This window comes from Microtus pennsylvanicus, chromosome 2 (genome assembly GCF_037038515.1).
Source record: "Microtus pennsylvanicus isolate mMicPen1 chromosome 2, mMicPen1.hap1, whole genome shotgun sequence".
Taxonomy (NCBI): domain Eukaryota; kingdom Metazoa; phylum Chordata; class Mammalia; order Rodentia; family Cricetidae; genus Microtus; species Microtus pennsylvanicus.
In genome coordinates this window covers 6,531,212-6,555,878 of record NC_134580.1, presented here as the reverse complement: position 1 = coordinate 6,555,878, position 24,667 = coordinate 6,531,212, and the positions used below count along the sequence as shown (strand labels likewise).

The 24,667-nt window shown below is 53.8% G+C and overlaps 2 protein-coding genes across 14 annotated transcripts in view; one reads left to right on the top strand and one right to left on the bottom strand.

Annotated features, from left to right (window-relative positions):
* Sgsm3 (small G protein signaling modulator 3) overlaps positions 1–4,229 on the top strand; it is a 32,181-nt gene extending 27,952 nt beyond the window's left edge. For 5 of the 6 annotated variants that reach the window (XM_075959823.1, XM_075959828.1, XM_075959824.1 and 2 more), the window contains exons 8-22: positions 95–290; positions 524–669; positions 922–1,146; positions 1,440–1,494; positions 1,572–1,699; positions 1,774–1,929; positions 2,088–2,142; positions 2,380–2,429; positions 2,589–2,741; positions 2,896–2,966; positions 3,040–3,088; positions 3,170–3,255; positions 3,422–3,544; positions 3,650–3,710; positions 3,819–4,229. In XM_075959823.1, coding sequence (XP_075815938.1) covers positions 95–290; positions 524–669; positions 922–1,146; positions 1,440–1,494; positions 1,572–1,699; positions 1,774–1,929; positions 2,088–2,142; positions 2,380–2,429; positions 2,589–2,741; positions 2,896–2,966; positions 3,040–3,088; positions 3,170–3,255; positions 3,422–3,544; positions 3,650–3,710; positions 3,819–3,899 — 1,635 coding nt within the window. In that variant the 3' untranslated portion in view covers positions 3,900–4,229. Of the gene's footprint in view, positions 1–94; positions 291–523; positions 670–921; positions 1,147–1,439; positions 1,495–1,571; positions 1,700–1,773; positions 1,930–2,087; positions 2,143–2,379; positions 2,430–2,588; positions 2,742–2,895; positions 2,967–3,039; positions 3,089–3,169; positions 3,256–3,421; positions 3,549–3,649; positions 3,711–3,818 lie in introns of all 6 variants that reach the window. The other variant, XM_075959829.1, reaches the window with a different exon arrangement.
* A 175-nt stretch (positions 4,230–4,404) lies between these two features.
* Mrtfa (myocardin related transcription factor A) overlaps positions 4,405–24,667 on the bottom strand; it is a 173,050-nt gene continuing 152,787 nt past the window's right edge. For 3 of the 8 annotated variants that reach the window (XM_075959821.1, XM_075959818.1, XM_075959816.1), the window contains 11 exons: positions 18,957–19,012; positions 15,924–15,999; positions 15,118–15,279; positions 13,663–13,838; positions 13,126–13,272; positions 10,685–10,947; positions 10,427–10,595; positions 8,365–9,363; positions 7,915–8,067; positions 7,569–7,629; positions 4,405–5,924 (listed from right to left, as the gene is read on the bottom strand). In XM_075959821.1, coding sequence (XP_075815936.1) covers positions 5,410–5,924; positions 7,569–7,629; positions 7,915–8,067; positions 8,365–9,363; positions 10,427–10,595; positions 10,685–10,947; positions 13,126–13,272; positions 13,663–13,838; positions 15,118–15,279; positions 15,924–15,999; positions 18,957–19,012 — 2,777 coding nt within the window. In that variant the 3' untranslated portion in view covers positions 4,405–5,409. Of the gene's footprint in view, positions 5,925–7,568; positions 7,634–7,914; positions 8,068–8,364; positions 9,364–10,426; positions 10,596–10,684; positions 10,948–13,125; positions 13,273–13,662; positions 13,839–15,117; positions 15,280–15,923; positions 16,000–18,956; positions 19,013–24,667 lie in introns of all 8 variants that reach the window. The other 5 variants (XM_075959820.1, XM_075959817.1, XM_075959815.1 and 2 more) reach the window with 3 other exon arrangements.

Sequence of the window (24,667 nt, the reverse complement as noted above, 5' to 3'; positions counted from 1 at the left end):
TTTCCTAGGGGCCCTCTCAGTCAGCCTGAAGTAGCCATTCTAGAAAGACCTACATGAATACTTGGGTAGAAGCCCCGTGTCCTCCTCTGGCTAGGTGGCCGCCTGCCTCCTGCTGTTCCTGGAGGAGGAGGACGCCTTCTGGATGATGTGTGCCATTGTTGAGGACCTGCTGCCTGCTTCCTACTTCAGCACCACCCTGCTGGGTGTCCAGACTGACCAGCGGGTCCTGCGCCACCTGATCGTTCAGTACCTGCCTCGCTTGGACAAACTGCTGCAGGAGCATGACATTGGTGAGTCCTGGCTGCCTCCCTCCCCCAGGGTCCGGGGACCCCAACATGGTAGTACCAACTCTGAGCTGAGAGGGCTGGTGACTGGGCTGCTGGCAGAGACTCACCGTTTATTCTGATCCCTTCCCTTCCTTTCCCTTCTGCTGCTCTTTCGGAGCTGGCTGACTCTTGCCCAGGCTGTTCCCTGTAGACCACAGCCTGGTCCCAGCCCCCGTGGCTTTGGTGTCTGTTGGCAGAGCTCTCCCTGATCACACTGCACTGGTTCCTCACGGCCTTCGCCAGCGTGGTGCACATCAGACTGCTGCTGCGCATCTGGGACCTGTTCTTCTACGAGGGCTCCCTGGTGTTGTTCCAGACTACGCTGGGCATGCTGCGCCTTAAGGTGCTTACAGAGTCTCCTCCCCACCGTCAGGGCCTCCTAGCTTCCAGACTGAGAAAGGAGAGCGTGGACCAAGTCTAGCAGTTCTGGTACCCTCCTCTGGGGAGACCCCATGCTAGTCCAGCCTTCATCATAGTGTTGCCCGAGAGAAGTCCTAAGTGTGGGTGTGCTCGGGGATCTTCCTGGGCCTGCCGAAGGGCACAGGTTTCTGAGGAGGGCACCAGTGCCATGCTCCCTAACTCTCCCACTCCCCAGGAGGAAGAGCTGATACAGTCAGAGAACTCAGCCTCCATCTTCAACACACTGTCGGACATCCCTGCACAGATGGAAGACGCGGAGCTGCTGCTGGGGGAGGCCATGCGGCTGGCTGGCTCCCTCACTGATGTGGCTGTGGAGACCCAGCGCCGCAAGCATCTGGCCTACCTCATTGCAGACCAAGGCCAGACCCTGGGGACTAGTGCCACCACCAACCTCTCTCAGGTGGGCTGAGTAGGGAGGCTCTGTCTTGGCCATATCATGGAATTCCCAAGGGAGCCCAGAGGGCCCTTACCTGCTGGCCCCGTTAGACAATCAGACGGCCACTAGGGGGTGACCTAGGCTTCCTTAGTAACAGGCATTCCTGGACATTGTGCCTAGCCTGAACTGAAGATAGGGTTTGATCTCAGTGTCCACTTCAGGCCATTAGAAATGCCCAGACACGAGTGAGACACTAGTTAGTGTCTGCCTTTCTGAGTGGCTGCTTTGGCCACTGCTGACAGCTTTCTTCTCCACAGGTTGTACGCCGCAGGACTCAGAGGAGGAAGTCTGGCATCACCTCCCTGCTCTTCGGTGAGCACCAGGGCGGGCTTGTACAGGCTCTGCTAGAGGCTGGGCAGGACTGGTGACTGAGCCCATGTGCCTCCTAGGGGAGGATGACCTGGAGGCTCTCAAAGCCAAGAATATCAAGCAGACAGAGCTGGTAGCTGACCTCCGTGAAGCCATTTTGCGTGTGGCACGCCACTTCCAGTGCACAGACCCCAAGAACTGCAGTGTGGTGAGTGGCAGGTTCCCCAGCCCATTCTTGGTACTGAGGCTCCTCCTCCATGGTGGGCCTTTCATTTCTGGCAGGAGCTGACCCCTGACTACAGCATGGAGAGCCACCAGCGGGACCACGAGAACTACGTGGCGTGCTTACGCAGCCACCGGCGCCGGGCCAAGGCCCTGCTGGACTTCGAGCGGCATGATGATGATGAGTTAGGCTTCCGAAAAAATGACATCATCACGGTGTGTGGGGGCCTGGCACGCATGCTTCCTGCTGCCTGCTCCCCACCTTCCCTGCTGAGAGCTGTTGCTGCTGAGCATGTTTGGTCTCAGCCTGGCGGGTGCTGAGGCCATCGGGTGGTTTGTGCAGGCCCTGAGCCCAGTCCTGTTTTCTCCTGCAGATCATCTCTCAGAAGGATGAACACTGCTGGGTGGGCGAGCTGAACGGGCTGAGAGGTGAGGGCTTCTGTCTGCTGCAGGGCTGGCGGGGGAGATGAGTCCTTCCTCTTCCATGGCCTGCCCAGCCTCAGACCTCTGGCCTCTGAGGGAGCTGGGCTTTCTTTCCTTTGGTCTTCTTGGCATGCCTGGCCTACTTGAAGGTTCTGAATGGTCCGGGGAGCCCTTTTCTTGGACCTTGGGGAGAAGGTTTGCCATGGCCGCCGCTGCTCTTCACATGACTGCTTCCCCCGACAGGCTGGTTTCCGGCTAAGTTTGTCGAGGTCCTGGATGAACGGAGTAAAGAGGTAAGAGTGTGGAACTGCTCCTCGTAGCTCGTGGTGTGGGAGCATCCTCCTACTGGGTCCATGTCCCAAGTGAGCCCTGGCTTGTGGCAGCTGCCAGGAGTACAGGAGAGGGTGGCTGCAGGTGTCAGGCTAGGGCTTCTCAAACGTTCTCTCCATCAGTACTCCATTGCGGGGGATGACTCTGTGACAGAAGGAGTCACAGACCTCGTGCGCGGGACCCTCTGCCCAGCCCTCAAGGCCCTATTTGAACATGGACTGAAGAAGCCGTCCTTGCTTGGAGGAGCCTGCCACCCGTGGCTGTTTATCGAGGAGGTAATTACTGTTGGCACCTGGGCCTGGTGCTCACCTCAGTCCTTCCCTGGGTTCCTGGAGGAGGTGGAAGGAGCTTGCAGGGTGGTGGTGGTGGTGGTGGTGGCGTGTGTTCACCATCACTGCCCTCACTCACACTGTGTCTTGTCCACCACAGGCAGCGGGCCGGGAGGTCGAGAGAGACTTTGATTCAGTGTACTCCCGCCTGGTGCTCTGTAAGACATACAGGTACATACATAGTGCCTGTGCCACCTGCCAGTGCCCAGCACGGCAGCCAGTGATGGCACTCTTGTTCTTACAGGTTGGATGAAGATGGCAAAGTCCTGACCCCTGAAGAGTTGCTGTACCGGGTAAGTTAGGACACTTGTTAGGATTCTTGAGACCTCTCTGGCCAGCCACTGGGCACTCGAGTGACATTGTGCCCTTCTCAGGCTGTGCAGTCTGTGAACGTGACCCATGATGCGGCACACGCCCAGATGGATGTCAAGCTCCGCTCACTTATCTGTGTGGGGCTCAAGTAAGTGTAGGGAAGGAGAGGCCTTCCAAGAGTACCCCACAGGGCAGAGCCAGGGTGTGGGGGAGGTCCTCAGGAATTCTGAACCCATTGGAGGCCTCACTTTCCTGAGGGTGCAGGGTGGGGTCCTCTGGCCCCCAGCCCCATCCTCTTTTTGCCTTGTTCCTAGTGAACAGGTGCTACACCTGTGGCTGGAGGTCCTGTGTTCCAGCCTGCCCACTGTGGAGAAGTGGTACCAGCCCTGGTCCTTCCTGCGCAGCCCCGGCTGGGTCCAGATCAAGTGTGAGCTCCGGTGGGTGAGTGGGCAGCTCTGAAGGGCCTGGAACTTGGTGGGATTGGAGACTGGTGGGTGGGCAGAATAGCCCAGAATGACCAGAGACTGTCCCTTGGTCCCTAGTGTCCTCTGCTGCTTTGCCTTCAGCCTCTCCCAGGACTGGGAGCTTCCTGCTAAGAGAGAGGTATGTGTGTGGCTTGGTTGGTCTTTTGTGCCTTTGCCGGGAGGGCTGAGGTGACCTGTGTGGTTCCAGGGTGGTCCCTGCGCATGACTGGGGCTGTTCTGTGCACAGGAGGAGAAGCAGCCACTGAAGGAGGGTGTTCAGGACATGCTCGTGAAACACCACCTTTTCAGCTGGGACATAGATGGATGACACTCCCAGCTGCTCTGTGGCTCCCAGGCCTACCCCAGCCCTGGCCAGCCTCAGGCCACCTTCCCCCAAGGAAGGAGGTTCAGGGAAGGAAACACTCCCGAGCCTGCCCAGGACCCACGATAGTGTCTAGGCCTCCCCACCCCATGCTTGCATAGTTGGCTGGTGGCCAGCTCAGCGTCTCTTCTTAACACGTTTCTGGGGAGTGTCCTTCCAAGGTCCTGAAGGAGTGGAGAGCCACCTCCACGCTGGCCTCTGCTCAGGAAGGGCATAGGCTAATGGTAGATAAAGGCCTCTTGACCTCTTTAAATGTAAATAAAACTCCTTTTGTGAGACTGCGCCTCCTCTCTTTGTTTAGCTAGGCCTGGGTACTATCAAGGTGACCCCATCAAAAACCACTTGAAATGGTCTGAAACTAGGGCCACAGTGTGACCTGTAGATGCCGTCCTGGAATAGGCCCAGGACCCCAGTCACGCCTTTCAGCCCTGATGGATCAAGTACAATAGCCTGGCAAGTCAGTGTTTTTGTTTTATTTTAAAAAGTTCACACAGTTTCCCCACCTTTGTCCCAGCACTGTCCCTACTCCGTACCGGATCAGGACAGAACAGGGCTGGTGTTGGGCAGAAGGTACCTCTTAGTCCCCAGCAGGTGTAGCCGGGACCCGCGGGACCCACCCACCCTTACCCCATCCCAAGGCCAGGGTGGCTGCAGTGGGGAGATGGGACGGAATGTGGGTGAGTGGAGAACTGAGAACCAGGAAGCACCTCTGCCCTTGTGGCACTATGGGGCCAGGAAGCAGGGCAGGGTGGCGTGTAGGCGATGGTAGGTGTCTGTCTACATGTCAAATATGTGTGGGATAGGCCTAGGCAGCTGCATGCTAGGTTAGGTACTGGGCCACGTGGCACACAGCTACTCATGGTGACCCTGTATCAATCCCCAAGCAGCTCTCCAGGCCTTTGCATGTGAAAGCAGGTGGAGGTAGCCACACCCATCTCCCCCAACCCCTAAAAATATATGTATATATGCAAGTTGATATATAATATCGAGGTATATACACCTATACAGATTTTTGCCACCAACCACTAAATGGTTACACTATATACCAAGACTAAAATGGCAGAGTGCCACCTCTTGGGACACAGGGTCCTGGGACTGGCTGATAGGGAATGGGCAAGTAGAGGCCTGGCTAGTTTCCTCCTTAAAGGGAGAGGAAGGCAAGTTGGCTCCAGGCCCACCTGGGCCAAACTTCAGCCAGATGTGCACCTCTGACCTCAGAAAAGGAGGTCGAATTGAACTGGGTTTGGCCAGCCTCTGAAAACCTCAGCATGGGCCCAGAGTTGTTTCTTGATAGCTTTTATCCCCGGCCCTGGGCCCTGGGCGAGGTGTAGGGTCTCTACTGCAGCCTCCAGGGACTGATTGTCAAGGCTCACAGTCACAGGGAGCACACACTGGTTATGGTCCTGTGGCTCCCCAACTTCAGACCCTTCCCTAGCCTATGTCTGCAGTCAGAGGGCTACAAGCAGGAATCCCAGTGGAGCTGCAAGTCGTGGCCATCCAGGAAGTCCGTGGAGAAGAGGCTGGGGGCTGCAGTACTGAGGGGAGCCAGGCTGAGCACAGGGCCACCAGATGACAGCTCCAGCCAGTCCATGCTGTCCAGGTGGCCATCAGCCAGGTCCAGGCCCATACCACTGCTGGGCTCAGAAGCAAAGTGCAATTCAGAGGTGTCCATGGGTGATGGGGGGTGGTCCAGGATGGCAGAGCTGCTCAGCATCTGGCTATGGAGGTCATCAATGAGGGAGAGGGGCTCTGGTCCTTCGTGCCCACTAGTCAGCAGGGGCAGCCCCGTACTGCTTTCCAGGAAGTCCTCCAAGCGCCCCGGGAGAGTGGGGGAGCCAGGTGGAGGAGCAGCCTGAGGGAGTTCATTCGAAGGCGAGGGCTGTGGTGTCAGCAGGGACCCACAGGCTGCTGCTGGGGGTGGCTTCTCCTTGCCTGGTAGGGATGGTTGCTCCTTGAAATATGCTGAAATCTCTGCCAACAGAGATAGTGGATTGGGTCAGAAACCAAGTTTGAATATGCACGAAAAATGATGGGACAATCTTTACCATAAACCAGAGAAGAATCTACTGGCTACAGACTTAAATATAGGAGAGAAAACCATAGAACTTCTAACTTGTGGGAGCTGAGGATAAATGGAACAATGCCTGCCTGGTATGCATGAGGTTCTTCTGGGTTCAAACCACACATGCATGCACCAAAAAGATAAAATAATGAAAAGACATGTCACCAAATGAGAGGAAGTATCTGCAGGTCACAGATTGACCAGGGAGTGCATACAATTTGTAAAACTCAACTTCACTTTTAAAAATGGGCAAAGGATAGGTATTTTCTCCAAAGATCACATGTCTGTAACAGTTCATGGCATCACTGGTTATTAGGGAAATGAAATGCCCTGCCCTGAGGAAATACTATCTCATACACGACAGTCTGGCTACTCTCAGGTCAGAAAATAGGTGTTGGTGGTCAGAAGTGGAGCAGATGAGCTCATGCATGAGGTTCCCAGCACCAGAAGTGTTGGTGAGGAAGTGGGGTCATTGGAACCAAGAGTGCACGACAAGGGAAGGTTAAATAGCTCACAGCAGCTTTGAAAGCAGTATGAGTTGGTTCCTCAAAAAAAACCAGTATGACCTAGCCATCTCACTTGTGCCTAAAAGCAGCAGCCACATACATTTCAAGTGTGCAGTGATGGACAAGTGGATGAGCCCTGAGGACATGGTAAGTAAAATAAACCCCTCACAGACAGACCGGACCACAGGAGTCCACATGCGGGGGAGTGAGGTAGGCGGTGACGGCTGTGCAACACCAGTGTACTTAATGCAACTGGACTGTCAAGTTTTGTTGTATGTGACACAATAAAACTCTCCAGGTCTCTGTCCCAGGTCAACTGTGCCTGTGTTCAGTTTCCCAGATGCCACCACCTGACTCTTTCTGGCATCAGGTGTCCTTGGGGATGGGGACAGGCCGCACGCTGGCTGCCATTCCTCTACCATCCTTAAATACCAGATTTCAGTGGTTCCAACTCCTCCATTAATCACCTCTGTCCTGATGGGGTTTGTGGTGGGCACAGTGGCCACTGTGGCTCAGGCCTGGGGCTCTCCTGAACTCCAGTCCAGCCACCTGCACTGGTACAAAGGCTCTGTGGCAGACTCAGCACTAAATGTTCTCCTTAAGCCTGGAAACTCCTGAGTATCAAGCACCGAATAGTTAGTTGTATGTGACACAATCAACCTTCCCCTGGCTGCACCTCCAGCTCATGCAGGGTCTCCGTGCTGGTGTTCCTGCACAGCCACAGTCACTACAACAGGGAGGGCCTGTGTCAGTCGACTCTGCCACCTGGGGCCAGCCATGACCTCATGTTCTCACTCCACAGCCCCAAGCCGGTACCTTCCTAGGGTTTGCCCTGGAACCCTGAATTCCTGGATCTTTCCTGTCCCTTGTTCACAATGCTACTGTCAGGTATTTGGACAACTCTCCCCACACTGTAGACTGAGTTCTACAAGGATAAATGTAGGCCACGTTCACCTAACTGCAGGGATGTCATAGGCCTGCGGCTCTGAAACGAACTGCCACCCTGTAACTAGAGGTGAGGAAGGCGGCTGGGGATGGGGTTTTTACCTCCACTCTGAATAAGAATATCAAACAGATCGTCCATCTGCTGACTGGAAGAGCCATTTTCCTGCAGGAAAGAAACAGAAAAGAACATCAATATCCAGATACCAACTCAGCTCAGATTGGGCAGCCGCTTCTTAAGCCCATCCCCAACCCATGTGGGTCTGAGGCATTGCCCAAGGTTGGGCCTGCTGCCTTAAAGCATATTGTCCATGTGTACATGCATGCCATAATGTGTGGAGGTCAGTTCTCCCCTTCTACCACGTGGTTCCTGAGGCTCAAATCTGCTGTCAGGAAAGTGCCTTTATTTGCTGAGACATCTTGCCAGCACCCCAGCTCCCAGCATCCTCACCTGCTGCTTAGGCTGCTGAGTCACAGTCTCCTCATACCCAGGCGGCTCCTTCTTCAGCAGAGATGTGGGGGCTGCAAATGAGGGCTGAGGCGGGTGCTCCAGGTCCATCTGGGCAGGTGGGTCAGGGGCTGGAGAACCAGGCTGAGACAGAGGCTAAATGGGAAAATCAGTTGTTGGTGAGGGTAGAGGCTGAAACATGCCAGGGTGGGGAAGGGCCACCCTCACGGCCCACAGGTCGTTAGCTAATGAGCTTTTGGGAGCGTTCATGGACGCCACCAGGGAAGAAGAAATACAGGACGGGTAAGTACGATGCTGTGAGGGTGACAGGGACACCCGACCCCAAGGAGGCCATTCTAGGGAGCAGGATCCCGAGTCTGAGGCTGCAGCTTATATGGTCAGGGTTCACTCTCCACCCGCCCATGAGCCACCCAGCCCCTGCCCTTCAGCTACCTGCCGGGGGCTCCCAGTGGGCAGGCCAGGGTCATCTGCACTCTTATTGGTCACTGTGAGGATGAGGTGAGTCCCTGTAGAGTCAGTGACCAGAGTAGGAGGGGTGACCCTTTTGAGGAAGCTGGTACCCTGTGGGCCCAAGAGCAGCTGGGGGGCAGGGGCCAGATCTGGCTCAGGCGGCCCGGCTTCCTGCTTCACCACCACAGGTACAGGCCCTGGGGCTGGGGCTTGAGTGTCTCCATGACTGGTAGTGGGAGCCACCAGGCCAGGGCCAAAGGCACAAGCAGAACCCTGAGGCTGGCTGCTGAGCTGGCAACTGGAGAAGCTACTTTCTCGCTTCACAGGGCTGCTGGCTGGGGCCGGCTGCTGCGCCCGCTTCTGCTGCTCCAGCTGTAGCCGCAGCAGCTCAACCAGCTGCTGCTTCTGCTGGAGCATTCGGGTCAGCTCCTCAATTTGCTTGTCCTTCTCCTGCAGCATCTGGTCCTTGTCCAGTCCCTCCACCTCAGTCCGTGCACCAGGGCTCAGGCAGCAGGACGCAGCACGGGCACCCTCCTCCTTCACCAGGATCTGCAGTGGGGAGGCCTGCAGGGTGAGCTGTGTCAGCGGCGATGTCACCATTTCACCAAAGGCATCCCCCGGTGTGGAATTCTCATCACCCGTGCTGAGCAGTGACCGCTCTGAGGGGGTGGGAGACACAGGGGGCGTGGAGCCCGTGCTGCCAAACTTCACCATGCCATTGCTGGTTACTGTGGCCACCACCATCTCAGCTGGTGCTAGGCCTGCTGTTACAAGAGCTGGCGCTGTGCTCAGCCGGGCCGCAGGGAAGGCGACCACTACCTCACCAGCCTTGGACAGGAGAGAGGTGGTGGCAGGGGCCTTGGGGGCTCCTGGAGCTGGGCTGACTTGGTCTTGGTAGGCACGCAGGCGCTCAATCAGCTCTGTCTTGGTGCCAGAGACGGGCAGTGACCGCAACTTCAACTCCTGCTTCAGCTCTGCCACCTGCAGGGGTTGAGAGCTTAGCAGCGTGGGAAAGGTAGGGGCTAACAGTATGTGAGTCTGTCCTTCATCTGGGTCCCACTGGCCATTCCAGATGAGACCCTGCAAGGCCCTCCCTTACAGCAGACTTCTCCAGCCCCACGTGGTACCTGCAGCTCAGTGACTTCCCTGGTGCCCTGGATGAGGAAAGCTCACGGAATACAAGAACCTTGAGCTCATAAAAATCCTAAGCAGAAAGAGAGGACCTGAGTCCAGCTGGAGCCCATCGGCCCAAGTCTTGCAGGGATCCAGGTCATGACACAGGAGGACACGTGTTCAATAGAAAACTTGGCCCATCCCATCTTCTGCTCAGGGGCAGAGAAAACAGGCTGGGCCAGGCTGGGCCCCTGGACTGACTGACCGCAGAGGTGGGTGAAACTGTCTACCCTACCTGCTGCCTGCTCCCCTCCCAGGGGGAACAACCCTACCTGCTGCCTGCTCCCCTCCCAGGGGGAACAACCCCCTGCTGCCTGCTCCCCTCCCAGGGGGAACAACCCTACCTGCTGCCTGCTCCCCTCCCAGGGGGAACAACCCTACCTGCTGCCTGCTCCCCTCCCAGGGGGAACAACCCCCTGCTGCTACTCACGTCCACCACACAGTAATGGAGAACACAAGATTTCCTCCGCCCCAGCCCCACACACACACACAAAGGCTGCTACTGCTATGACCACAGGCCAGTGAGGCCTTAAAGCAGGCTCTAAGGTGCCCTCTCATGGCAGATTGGATCTGGAGCCTGCTCTGCCTTCCATCCGTGGTCATGGGGCATCACTGTTTCTGCCTGAAATCTTCCCCTAGTCTGTTCGTTTGTTTGTTTTGTTTTGTTTTGTTTTTCGAGACAGGGTTTCTCTGTGGCTTTGGAGCCTGTCCTGGAACTCACTCTGTAGACCAGGCTGGTCTCAAGCTCACAGAGATCCACCTGCCTCTGCCTCCCGAGTGCTGGGATTAAAGGTGTGCGCCACCACCGCCCGGCCCCCTAGTCTTCATGGGAGAGGCCTAGTCTTCCAGTGAGAAGGGATCAGCTCCCTACCTTCATGTCATCCAGGTTGGCTGGCAGGGCTCCTGGTTTGCCAGCCAGTGCAGTGCTGTTCTGCCGTGCCAGCCCACTGGGCCCTGGGGTGCCTGAGCTGGAACTGCTGCTGGTGGAAAGGCTGCGTGATGGGGTGGGGGCACTGCTTCCGGGAGTCTCGCCTGCTGGCCTGAGGCAGGACAGAAATAAACAGCTTCAGTACCCCCTAGTTTCTGCAGGCAGTGGCCATCTGCAGAGCCTCAGGGACCGTGTTCCTACTTGGGAGGGGCAGGCAGGATGGCCTGGTAGTTGTAGTGCTGCTGCTGTTGCTGCTGCTGCTGGTTGAGGATCTGCAGCTGCAGGAAGAGCTGCTGCTGCTGCAGGATCTTGGCGTAGGAGGAGTCCATGGTGGGCGCCCCCTTGTCCGGCTTTTGGTCCGGGGGGATGTACTGGTGGTACTTGAGCTTCTTCACCTTTGGCTTCAGCTCCTTGGCCTTCTTGCTGCGCTGTGACTTCTCGCTGGCAGACTTCGGTTGGCTTTGCTGAGGGGACACAAGACAGTGTCTTCAGGGGCCACCCCAAGGAGAAACAGCCTAGCCCCATGCCCAGCATCTTCTGAGGAGGCACCCATCCCCTACTTTGTGAGACCGTCTCTGTCCTAAAAGACATGGCAGGCTGGAGAAAAGACCAACCAGATGGATCTGCACAAGTGTCACCATGACCCTGAGCAACATAAAAACTGAGCTCAGCAGCATGGCCATGCTCCAGAGCCCCCCACCTAGGAAGGAAGTGTCAGTGTCAGAAGACACTTGCCCAAGGCTGCACAGTGACCTTGTTCTTGATACAGCCCAGAATGCCACAATCTTCTGTTTGTGCCCCATAGGCTCCTGGCTGGCATAACTTTAGGGCCTGGATGATCAGTGTTCAGGTCAACCCAAAAAGGTCAGGGGGGCAATAACAAAATTCCTGCCCTTTAGGCAGGCTGAGATAGACGAAGGCAAGTTATCAGTGTCCCAGAGAGGACACTGGGAGCCTAGAAATTTCTGAGCAGATAAAGGTGACATGGGCAGAAGATGATGCAGAGATCAGATGGACTGATCACGTGGCACTGGTGATCACAGGAAGGTCTGGCAGAGGCGGCCACATGGACATGCGGCAGCGAGGAGCTGGGCTCCTGGGGACCAGGAAGATGTCTGGTCGTGACACTATGTCTGATGAGACCACAGGGACAGCAGAACATTGAGTGGATGGCCATGGGCACCCAGACTGCAAAGGGAAGAGGTGGCCAAGGATAGCCTCACCCTAAGGGGGGAGTCAGGGAAAAGATAAAGAAGGAAAGCCATGACCTGGGAGAGGACGGTGCTTAATCTACTGCTGGCACCAGGAGTCAAACCACAAGCCAGTCAAGAGCAAGCACAGGCCAGCGTGTGGTCAGAAAAGGCCATGTGACATGAAGAGAGGTAGAGAAGCTGGGGACCTCTGGGACTACTGCAGATGAACAGGAGGCCCCTAGCCAATTGAGCACTCAGTAAATACCAGAAGAGAAGAATCTGGACAGTTCCTGGGCTGCGAGCCATCAGTACCTCCCACACTCAGGCTAATGGAGAAGGCTGTGGGTAGCCAGGAGTTGCCATTTTGGTATACGGTGTGTATGGGGAGGGGGCCGAGAGAAAGAGAGAGGGAGCAGAAAGGACAGATGAAACTACTGGGACGTTGTAGGTGGCTCTAACATTGACCTCTGTGCAGCTGATAACTCCAACCCCCTGTGCACACAAGGCCAGCAAGCCAAACCATGGGCTTCCTGTAACCTCTACTCCCTAAGGGATTTCAGGGGAGGCTAAAAACAGGGAGGCTACAGGGCCAGTGGCATGATCCCCAGCACGCCCTGCTGAGGTCAGTCACCTGTGGCACAGACTCCCGCTGCTTCAGGAGGCAGAAGATGGAGCCCTCAGGCACAAATGACTGGCTCACTGTGCTTGCCATGGGCTGAACGTGGTGAAATGTTAGAGCTGAATTCTCCACTATGAGGTATGATGAGGATGGTGGCTTAATTTGTACATAGAGGGGGCCTCAGAGTGACTACGAATACATAAGGTCATCATAGGATGGAGCCCCGCTACCATAGATTAGTGTGTTAAGCCAAGGAAAAAAAACCTTTAAAGAAAAAAAAAATACAGCTGGGCAGTGGTAGCACGCACCTTTAATCCCAGCACTCGGAAGGTAGAGGCAGGTAAATCTCTGTGAGTTTGAGGCCAGCCTGGTCTACAGAGCAAGTTCTAGGACAGCCAGGGCTACACAGAGAAACCCTGTCTCAAAAAACCAAAAACGAAAAAAAAAATCAAATGTTAACTGTGTGCACAAACATCACAGTGTGCATGTGAAGACCAGAAGAGAGCCTGTGCGAGTCTGTACTTTCCTCCCGCCGTGTGAGAGGGCCGGGGGATCACACTCAGGATGTGAGGCTAGGGGCAAGCGCCTTTACCCTGGCCCAAGCCTCTTTACTCTATGTCCAGGCTAAGATGGTGTCAGTGGGCTACAACAGCAAGTCGGTGTTACCATGGCAGCACAGAGATCAGAAGAAATTCCCACATCACTGTAGGCTGGGTCCTTGACCCTGGAAGATGTGCACACACACAGCCCTTGCAGTTCTCACAACTAGAATGACATCACAGCAGGACTTCAAAACACAGGGAAGGGAGGACCACTACTGGCAGAAGTACCTTAATGAGTGTGGGGGCAGGCTTGGCGGTAGGGACGGTGGTTCCATTGGTGAGGCTGGGGGGCAGCAGAGGTGGAGGCAGAGGAGGCTGCTCTGTCAGGAAAAGCGTCTCTCCAGGATCCGGACCCACTGGGAGCTGAGAAAGAACCTGAGAGGGAGGTGAGAAATGAGGACCCTGGCACGCCCAAATGGAGTGTACTTAACCTGCCCTTCCATCCTTGTGGCAACCAGGGGGATGATACAAGGTACAAAGCCAGGCTGGTAGTGAGAGAACGAGAGAGGGCGGTCAGAGGTGGCCGCACATCACTGAAGTGAGCGTGCGTGGACCAGCAGGCAGCAAGGCATAGAGCCAGCAGAGTGGGTGGACCGGGGAGGCCGAGACCCCAGCCACAAGACTCCAGTCCAGCCTCTATGCTCAGGCTGCTAGACTTGGGGTCCACTGCTGCCCCCACATCCAACCCTCAGGCATAGTAGGAACTGCCCATCTTGCCCAGGACAGAGGCCTGGCTCCGGGCAGCCTCAGCAAAGGTGAACTCACCTGAGTGGGTGATGTGGAGGTGGCACTGGGTAGTGGCTCGTTGACTCGGGGCTCCAGGGGTGATGGCACTGAGCCCTGGGACTCATGGCTGGCAGGCTGCTCAGGGGATAAGGCGTCACTGCTGTCCTCGTCAAAGGAGGAGCTGTCTGCGACCTTCGGGTAATTCACCTGGCCCACTGAAACATAACGCGGCGTCGTGTGAGACTCCTGCAGCCAGGTACAGGGACCCAGCTGGGTCCGAGAGGCACAGTAAAGAGAACCCAGTGACCGGCCTGCCTTGGTACAGAGCTCAGATGCAGTCAGCGTTCCAAAACAGGCTTGCCAGAAGCTGCCTAGGTTACTAACGGCTGAAGGAAAGCCCGGATTTTTGGCCTTGTATTTTGTTCTCTCCAATGCTCACGGTCCATTCAGTGAAAGGCATGGACCTGCTGCTCAGAGGTCACAGTGAAAAGTGAGCACAACTCCTCCTTAGGGCGCCAGAAAGGCCACAACAGTCTAAGGTTCTGAGGCTACAGAGGGAGGCTCCCTGGAAAGGGACGTCCACCTCACTGATACCCCAGCTCAGAGGAAGTGCGACCCCCTTCAAAGGCCTGTGAACTGAGGACAGTCTGCTGACATCTTGTCCCTGATTGGCCCTGAACCATTCCTGACAGAGCTTACTGACACAGGGCAGAAGCAGGGACAAGAGCCCCAGTGTGGGAATCGCAGTAGCAGTGAAGGGGCGGAAACGAAGGCTAGGAGGATGTGTCAAGAGGCATGTCACAACCACTGCCTCTACAGCCAGGGGAAGAGGTGGGGACCCAGATGAAAAAGAGGAAGAAGCCCACAACCTCTTCCTCTCCAGCCGTAACCTGAGGCTTTCTACACCCAAGGGACTGAGGAGGAACACCTAAGTTTCTCTCTCACCAGTGGACTGTGCTGATGGGTTAGGAAGGTAGGGCTTGCCCTTCTATCCCTCACCTGTCCCTGCACTTCATGCCAATCCTACAAACATTCTTCTTACTCCCAGCAAGGGACCAATTCAGAGACAGCAGCCAGGTGGAGCTAAGGACGTGACAATGATGATCCAGGCAAGAGAGGCTATAGCTCACACTGATCTGGGCCCATCCTGAAGAAAGCCACTAGCCATGCGGAGAGGACGGAGACCATGTCCTACACCCAGCCTGCCCACTGGGAGATGGTGGCTGGGGACGCGGGAGCTGAACAGATACTCTTCTGAAAGGGCAGGCTGAGGACAGACACCCAGGTCTGAGGGAGGGAGTGGCCTAAAGAGACAGTGGACATGTGCGTGCAATGGGCATAAGTGTGTGGGTGAACACTAACCAGGCTCTCAACAGCCCCTCCACTGCTGTCTGAGATAAACATGGACCTGGGTTCCACTTCCTCCCAAGGGCCTCCCCTGAATGCCTCCTCACATCTGGTGAATTCCATGAATCTAGTCTCAAGCCTCCTCACCAATAATGGCTTCCTTCAAGCTGGACTCCACAGGCAAGATGTTCTTCTCCACCAGCTCCATGGGGCCAGGCCTCTGTGCGATCTTTTCATTGAGGTCGTCGGCCAGCCTGGCTCTCTTCAGCTTCAGCTGCTTCGCCTGGAGAGAAGGCTCAGCCGAGGTCTCTACCGGGGAGAGAAGGGGGCTCAGAAAGATGGAAGGACGGTCCTGGTCTTGCCCCGGGACCTCCAGGGCAGTGGGGGCAGACACAGCAGAGTGAAATGCATGTCCAGGCAGAGGAGGGTAAGCTGGCCTCCAGTGTCACAGGACGAGGGCCAGGCCGGATAAGGGACAGCTCCTGCTCCACTTAGGCCTGGGCCACCGAGGCAAACTGTTCTTTGTTTGGGCTCTCGGTGACTTCAGTTGCAAAATGTGGGGTTCTGCCTTGAGAAGGTCTTTTCCAGGCTCCCACTGACACAAACTTAGCAAACAACGAGTGGGCATGTGTGCGCCACTCTCTAGAACCCAAGCCTTGCCTTTGCTAAAATCACAGAAAGTAGGTGTGGCTGGGCCGGCTGCCGCCACAGGAGCTCAGGTAAGAGCCAGTGCGTGCGTGAGAGAGCAAATGAATCCCAAAACGAAGGGCACCTTTTAGAAGCGAGATGGGCTCAGGTCAACCCGGGCGAATGAGTCCATGCTTCTCACACTCCCAAAACCAGTGGCAGCCATGTAACTGTGTCTGAGTGTGAAGCCAACAGCAGAAAGCGGGAAGGCACAAGAGCGGAATGAAAATGGGGTCAGGCGGGGAAGAACCTCCAACCTCACACACCTTCCAGAATGTGCATTCTGACCAGTTCTGATCTCTCCGGCCGGGAACGGATCTTCCGTTTCAGATAGTCCTCGGTCTATGGAAAAACACCAATAAACTTATGCATGAACAGGACCACAAAACATGCTTTTGCTGTAGTGGCTGCTGCTATTCACTTTAGCAGCGTGGTGACTCAGGGTCCTGAGGTCCGCAAGGGGAGGTGTGAGTCTATACACGGCCTCCAGGTGCATCTGTGCAGTCCCTTCTCAAGCCTCTATGTGGTTAAAACTGTTCTCTCATTTTTCCAGACAGGGTTTCTCTGTGTAGCCCTGGCTATCCTAGAACTTGCTCTGTAGACCACGCTGGCCTCAAACTCACAGAAATCTGCCTGCCTCTGCCTCCTGAGTGCTGGGATTAAAGGCGTGTGCCACCACCACTGGCTAAAACTTATTACTTATACTACACAAGTAATTAAAATTAGAAAACAAGCTGGGCGGTGGTGGTGTAACCTTTAATCCCAGCATTCAGGAGGCAGAGGCAGGCGGATCTCTGTGAGTTTGAGGCCAGCCTGGTTTATAAGAACTAGTTCCAGGACAGGAACCAAAGCTACAGAGAAACCCTGCCTCGAAAAACAAAAAACAAACAAAAATTAAAAAACAAGAAACAGTAACCAGCTTCAACAGAACTGTTCATGTTCATGTTTTGCCCCTGTTATTCTTTCATGTAGTTTGATTCTGCAGAGCTGTAATCATTCTGGATGTAATTTAATGTCCTGTTTCAAAAACCTTGCATTGCGTGATCTCAAGAGCATTTTCAATTCAGTCTGAATGACTGGAAATGCAATACTAATTTTGATACATGGTGTCAGAGCTCTAGTTCCTTAAAGTCCCATGTCCTCATTTCTGCATTTATTAGGCACTGCAGAACTAAACCATTCCCTCAACAACCACTGAGCCCCTGCTGCTTGAGGCTAGTGATACCGCGTGTGACTGCAGAGCCCACACAGGTTACCTCTGCAACAACATCATTCAGATTTCAAGTCACGAGAGAGGACAGAAGGGCAGGCTAGGTTAGCGTTAGAAAAGAGGTCACTGTAGAGGTCCGTCTGGTCCTCATGCTACTGGCTGCCGTGGGCTCTGGGCGCATCAGCCCATCTGCAGCAAGCAGAACGGGGTGCTGCACAGCTCTCACAGACGGCAGCCCTAGCAGTGGCCAGGGGGAATATAGCACTGGAAAGTCTGGAGGAACTCAGGCAGTGCTGGGAGCACCCACCAGAGAAGTCACATCTGTTCAAATACATCTCTTGTCTCTTGGGTACTGAGTCATAATAGCCTTAGTAACAAACAGTAAATCTATGAAGGATTCCCACTGGCTAGGGCCTGGTTACCTAGAAGTTACTAAGGAGGGACAACCAGAAAACCAGTCTGCTTCTGGTGCAGAAGGTAAAGAAAGGGCTTTGTGGCTGATGTCACTGAAGGCATTCCTGGGGCTGGAGAACACAAGCAGCTGACGGGGAAAGAACCAGTCACAACAGTGGGCCATGTCTGAGCGCTCCTCTGAAACCTGAGGCTGCTGCAGCAACCAGGAATGGGCCTCCATGAGATGCTGTTGGCTTGGGGGTTACAGACATAGGGAGCAGTGATGTGACCAGCATCCCATAAGGCATCCCTTGGGAACACAAGCTGACAGACAGTGCTGCCTCTTACTCAGATGCAAAAGTAGTTTTTCAAAGCTCTGAATTGGTATAATTGAGTAAAGCAAGTTATGCTGTGACCATGCCAATGTCCTCATTTTTCATATTTTAATTAAGACAGTTTAGTGTGGGCTTAAATATTAAACCTCTTATTGTAATTTTGAAGTCATTTGGGAACAGATGTGCAACACATGCACCTGTTATGTGAATATATTTACCATGTGTTGGTAATAAAATTATATATATATATCTAGATAGATAGATAGATAGATAGATAGATAGATAGATAGATAGATAGATAGATAAAACTTCAGTTTGATCCCCAGGACCACCTACACAGAGAAAGGGAGAGAGCCAGCTCCTGCAAACTGTTTTCTGACCTCCACACATGTGCCCGCACACGTGCACACACATACACACACACGAAACATAATAAAAGTCTGGGCTCCACAGACCCAGGTTTGAGCTCCAGCTTTATCACTTCCTAGCTGGACAGATCAGTTAGCTTCTGCTGCACCTAAACGAGGGCGGTAGCATCTAACTCCTGAGGGCTCCTGTGTGAACAAAGAAGACATACACACAACCTCACACACAGCGGCATTCTGTGGGACAGTACTGTCTAACCAGGTCCCACTGTTCTCTGCGCCTATCTGCCCTGTCTTCTTGCTGGGCCTTCTCTGGCTCCCATCAAATGGAAGTAAGTACAGTTTGTTACTGCTTCTCAGTACCCATGACCTCATTCTTCCTACTTGCTAACAGTTGATCATGATTTTCTAAAGAGAAAAGACGAGTCTCAGGAGCAAGTATATTAGTTTCTACGAATGGTGTGAGGTCCAGCAAGTCAAGGCCGGCAGCCCTCCAGGGGGAGCAGGAGGGAAACATGAGCTGGTCACTTCCCCATCTCCACCACACCAGGCACAGGACATTCCACAGGGGCCAGAGGGAACTGAAAGGGGAGAAGGATGCAGCCAAGGAGCTACCACAGGAGGTGTGCCCCACGGCTGCTGTCAAAGGGTATACGTGGATGTTGCCTGCTTTGGGCAGACGGAGATGGAGGCTCACACGGCTGTGGGCAGTCTGCACATGGGTGATACTGGGCAGATCATCTACATGAGGCTCAGTGGACTTAATGGAGGGACATGAGCGGACTTCAAGGCCAGGTTAGGGGAGCTCCGATGACCTTCACAAGGCACTAAAGTCTACCTGGGAAGGTGGCTGGGGAGGATGAAACAGGAAAGGCCTGAGATTTCTAGCACTCAGAGCTATAAGGTGAGGGCTGCCCCCAAAGCTGTACTAGATGCAGCTGGTGGGTGGTGACGGCAGTGTACTCTGGAGGTCTTCGGGGAGGGAGGGAGCCTTACCCTGGCCCGTTCCAGACTCCTTCTCTGCTCATGAAATGCAGCTGGACTTTTCAAAGCTGTTGAGAAAAGAACCGGAGAAGGATTACTTTTAGAGCTGAGGCTGGTTCTGCGCTAGAATGCCTGCTTGGCACAGGCAAGGCCGTGGGCTCAGTCCTCAGCACTACCACCCAAACCCCAAACAAGCAGAATACAGCGTGTGGTGACACACCCCACACAGCACTACAACTGCAGCAGAAACGGCACCTTGAACGGAATGCTGCCCTGACACCTAAGGAAACGTGTCTTTACGACCCTGGTGGCAGCAATCCCTCCTGGCTTCGCTTCGGTCAGCCCTACACCGCTCTCGGCCTCATCAGTTAAGCCTCTAAGATCACCTGGTTCAGGCAGAGATGTGAGCGAAACCACCTTGCTTTTTAGTCTCATTAGGAACGGTAGTGGCCAGCTGGGATAGTCAAAACCAACAAGGCCCATGTCTTCTCAGTGCTGTTTCTTTCCAGCTATTAAATGAACTCAGCTTCATCTTTGAAAACTAAAAAAATTTCAGTCATTGTTGGCACACTGCTGCTGATAGAAGGCTGGGTCCTATTTTGAAGACCTCAGCTTTTGTCTTCAATGGAAAGTTCAGCTGTAGGCCCTCTGCAAATGCACCATGCACTCCAAGTCTATAAGGTGACACACGACAATTTAAGAGACCGGGGAGGACAGGGAAGCATGAGGCTCACTTCACTAAGGAACATTGGTAGTAGGTGAAACTGTGGTCAGTTTCACTTCTGCTGCCCAAGCTGCAAACAGCTGTGAGACTGTGTGCAAAGATAACCTTCCAGGCTGCTGGCTGTGGTGGGGGGGTTAGGGTAGGAGCTGCTAAAAGTAGCAAGAGCACAGATAGGACCTATCCTGCCTGGCCTCTGTGCTTCCGCCCTCACTCCCTGGGGCTGGGCCTCCCAGGCATGCTTCAGAGCTCCAGCAGCATTTGGTTTAAAGACAGTTTACAAAATAGTAATAGCCAGGCGGTGGCAATGCACGTAATCCCAGCACTTGGGAAGCAGAGGCAGGCGGATCTCTGTGAGTTCTAGGCTGGCCTGGTCTACATAGCGAGTTCCAGGACAGCCAGGGCTACCCAGAGAAACCCCTGCCTGGGGGGTTGTAGGGGGAAGTAATAATAACAAGAAAGAAAACTTCATTTTAAAGTTCAGAGAACCCTTCCATTTTCTGACAGCAGGGGGAGCTCTAGACTTAGACAAATTTCAAGATCAACTAACCAGCACAGATTCCCTCCTCAACCCACTCAGCTGAAGAATCCATTCCAGGGAACCACCTGCGGTGCCCAGAGGGAAGGAAGCTGGCCCTGGCCCCTGGCTCCACTGTGCAAGGCTGTACCACAGCAAAACTGGCTTTCAGGGTCTGGAAGCAGAAGCCTGGCCTGAGAGTGATGGGCTAGCCCCCCCCCCCACCACCACCACCAGTTTTATCTGTAGGACAGAACACAGCACAAGTAAACACTGGGAAGCAAACGCTGTCCACCAGAACCCTAACAGTTGCTGAGCCTGTTCACTGTCGGTCTGCTGTGACCACACCCCCACAGCAGCGCCCGGGTGCTGTCTGCTTCTTCCAGGGCTCACACAATTCCCCATTCTTTAAGTCCCAGGCACACAGACTCATTCAGTAAGCCACTGGGTGGATGAGAAGGGTGGTTCTAAGTGACCAGAGGTGGGACATGAGAGGGCTCCACAGCGCAGCTTGAAACCTCCAGTTTTAACAGCCAGGACCCAGCACTAGGGACAGGTTGAAAACTGGGAAAAGCTCCTGCGTCGAGGGACCTGTGTCCCAGTACTGAGCCCTAACAGCTACTCTGCCACGATGCATGGTGTGACTGACTTTTGGAGATGGAGACTCTGTCCACCTCCTAGAGCACTAAGATGCAAATCAGTGGAGCTGGAGGGGTGGCTTTGTAGTTGAGAGTGTTTGCTTATGTAGAGGACCTGGGCTCAGTTCTCAGAACCCACTTCAGGTGCCTCAAAATAGCCTGTAACTCCAGTTCCAGGGGATCCAATATTCCCCCTTCTAGTTTCTCAGGGCATCTGAATCTAGTCTAGTACACTTTACACACACACACACACACACACACACACACACACACACACACACACAAACTCTATTTTAAAAGAGTTAGGCTGGGCATGGTGGCACACACCTTTAATCCCAGCACTCAGGAGGTAGAGACAGGAGGATCTCTGTGAGTTCGAAGGCAGCTTGGTCTACAGAGTGAGCTCCAGGACAGCCAGGGTTCTAGAGAAAGACCCTGTCTTAAAACATGCAAACAAGCCAGGCGATGGTGGCGCACGCCTTTAATCCCAGCACTCGGGAGGCAGAGGCAGGCGGATCTCTGTGAGTTCGAGACCAGCCTGGTCTACAAGAGCTAGCTCCAGGACAGGAACCAAAAGCTACAGAGAAACCCTGTCTCGAAAAACCAAAAAAAAAAAAAAAAAACCATGCAAACGAGTGAACCAAATCCGTATCGGCATGGCAGGCAGCACACATCCACAGCTCACATAAACACCAATGCCGTCAACACTGGCTAGATGCTCTCAGGCTGGCTGGTTCTGGGCTCCAGCCACAGTTGATTATCTAAAGTCACTGCCACCCTAGGGGGAATGCACAAGGCTCGCTTCTAGAAACACATCTGGCAAGCACAGACACAGCTGGGCATGGGATGGTGCGTGCTCTTCACATACCAACAACAGCTGCCCCAGTGCAAGATGGAGAGAGGTGAAATGGTGCAGTGGACATAGCTTCTAAGCTCACTGAGCTAATGGCACTTTCCCACACTAGCAAGAAAAACTAATATTCACTGAGTGCTTATATACACGTCAGGGATAGGCCCAGATTTTTTTTTCCCAGATGTGGTCTCATTATGTAGCCTACACTAGACACAAACTCAGGATGATTCAACCTTTCAAGTGCTGGGATCACCGGGCGATGGTGGCGCACGCCTTTAATCCCAGCACTCGGGAGGCAGAGGCAGGCGGATCTCTGAGAGCTTGAGACCAGCCTGGTCTACAAGAGCTAGTTCCAGGACAGGCTCCAAAGCCACAGAGAAACCCTGTCTCGAAAAACCAAAAAAAAAAAAAAAAAAAAAAATCAAGTGCTGGGATCATGGGCATATACCCACATGCCCAGCTGTGAATTCAGATATTTTAACATGCTAGCTAGTCTAGTATATTACCCAAGGAGGGCTGCAGAGAAAGGTCAGGAGTAGAGCACTTATCACATACATATAAGGACCTGAGTTCAAATCCTCAGCACCCAATAAAGGCAGGCACAGGAGCACGTGTCAGTAACCCCAGTGCTCTTATGGCGAAGGGAGACACCAACCAGGAGAATCCCTGGGCGCCTGATGCATAGCAGCAGACAGTAAGGCATCTTGTCACTGGGTGAAAAGCGAGGCCAACGCTTGAGGTTGTCCTCCCATGTGTGCTCCTGTATACAGGAACACATACACCTGGGGCAGGCAACGTCCCATTTATTTATTTATTTATTTATTTATTTATTTAGTTAGTTAGTTAGTTAGTTAGTTAGTTCTTCGAGACAGGGTTTCTTCTGTGTAGCTTTGGAGCCAATCCTAGAACTCACTCTGTAGACCAGGTTGGCTTCAAACTAACAGAGATCCACCTGCCCCTGCCTCCCAAGTGCTGGGATTAAAGGTGTGTGCCACCACTGCCCGGCAAACAGCATGCCAGTAAAGTTAGAAAGCCCAGAAAAGTTAGAAAAAAACTAGAAAATGGCAGCTATGGTTATAACTTAATTCTAAAGAGAATTCTTTCTGCTTCTCTGACTTAGTTTCTCAACTTCTTCAAAAAAACAGAGAAAAGAACCTGTCAGATGGCTCACAGTGGGGGTAGGGTGGTGACATGCCAATGCTATGCCAATTAGATGTACTAGTTAGATGTAGACCTGACTATGGGCTACGTGGAAAGGCAGGCTTGACCATAGCAGCAAGAGGTACAGGGGCACAGAAGAAGGGCTTATGGACCCCTCTGAGACTCCAGGGCTTTCAGACCTGGACAACTATAGTCTGAAAACCAGGGCTTGCTCTCCATGGAGCAGCCTTAGGTCTTAGACAGACCAGGGTGCAGAGCTGGGACACGGCTAGGGAAATGACCAGAAATGACTACATCCTAATCTCTGAGGACTGCTGTTCCAATTTCATACAATGATGCCAGCACTGGCTGAGGTGTAGTTACCCACCAGTAACCACAGAGGGTGGATCCCATCCAGGCCCTCTTCAGCCTCCCCTTCTTCCTTCACCTAAACCTGACCAGCATGTTGGTTCCTGTCAGTCCTTGGGCTGTCTACCTAAGGCTGTGTTTCTCTCTCTCCATTCTGAATTCTACCCCCTGACAACAGGTCTGGCCATCTCAACAGCCACTTCTTCCAGGCAGGAGGAGGAGAGAGCAATGGCTCCTCCTTTCAGCCTGTGAAGACTTCTAGCTAAGCATGTCCCAGGTTCGTGTGGGAGAGATCGGAACTGAGACAGCAAACAACCACTTCTGAGGCCCTGGGGTTTAAGGTTGGGCAGCCCCTGTGTGCGCCCAGCCAGCTCTGTTAAAGCACACTACAGAAGGTGGCTTGGTGACGGAGATGTAAGACGATACAGGCAAAGCCCTGGGCTTTCTTCATACAGGATCAAGTAACCCTGGGGAGCCTGGATCAGCCTAGCTTCCGTGCTAAGGAGACCCAGGGAAGTAGGACAAAGCAGAAGAAAATGGGTTTTAAGGTCCTGGCCTTGGGTAGTTGAGAAAAACACTCTAAGTGTGCAGCCAGGTGGGATGTGCTCATGTGGACTTTGCTTCCCTCTTCCTTGCTGCCTGGAAGGCTTTGCCAGGAGGGTCCAGAACATCATTCATCCCAACTTCCATATTCCCAGAACCCCAAGAAGGCAGTCTCTGAGAAGAGAAGCCCCCTAAGATTCATGCAAACACAAGAGCTGTTAAGAACACACAGTTCTGGGGCAGAGGGCAGTTTTCAATCCTTTCTCCACCCTGGGAATCTGGGGACACTACGAGCAAAGGTGAGGGTGCATCTTGGACTGAGTAGGAAGAGAAACCTCAGATACAAGGATGTACTGGCCAAGGGCTGTGGCATTCCTCATCACAGCTTCAGTCCCAGCCTGGGCTCCACCCCAGCTGGCTGGAAGCAGTTGCTTCTCTGGGCCTTCCCGCTAGCACCTGTTTTCTTCCTCCCTGACAAGCTTGCTGCCTTAAATGAGCACATTTGTGAATTAAGAAAATAAGAGTTATGATTTCCATTTTCCCAAGAATATACCGTCTGAGCATTTAAAGGAGAACTCGGCGCTGTGCTCAAGGTGACTACAAGGCTGTGTTCCTGAGCTGAAGCAACTTCTGGAACCAGTACCAGATTTACTGAAGCATTTTGGGCAAGTGAGCCTTCTAGGACAGGACAGGCATTTCTGGAAAAGCTTCTCGTCATGGACAGTTCTTAGGCAGCAAGCCCAATTCCTCATTCTCCACAGACCCACCCACCCTGCGTCTGTCTGTGCACATGTGGGCCTGGGTCTCTCTACAGATGGTGACTGCACTCAGGAGAGGCACGTGGTAACTATCACACATTAGCAGATCTTCCACAGCCAGCCTTTCTTGCTAGTTGTGATGGTGAGGTTTCTAATTTTTATGTTTATGGTGTAACTGTGTATG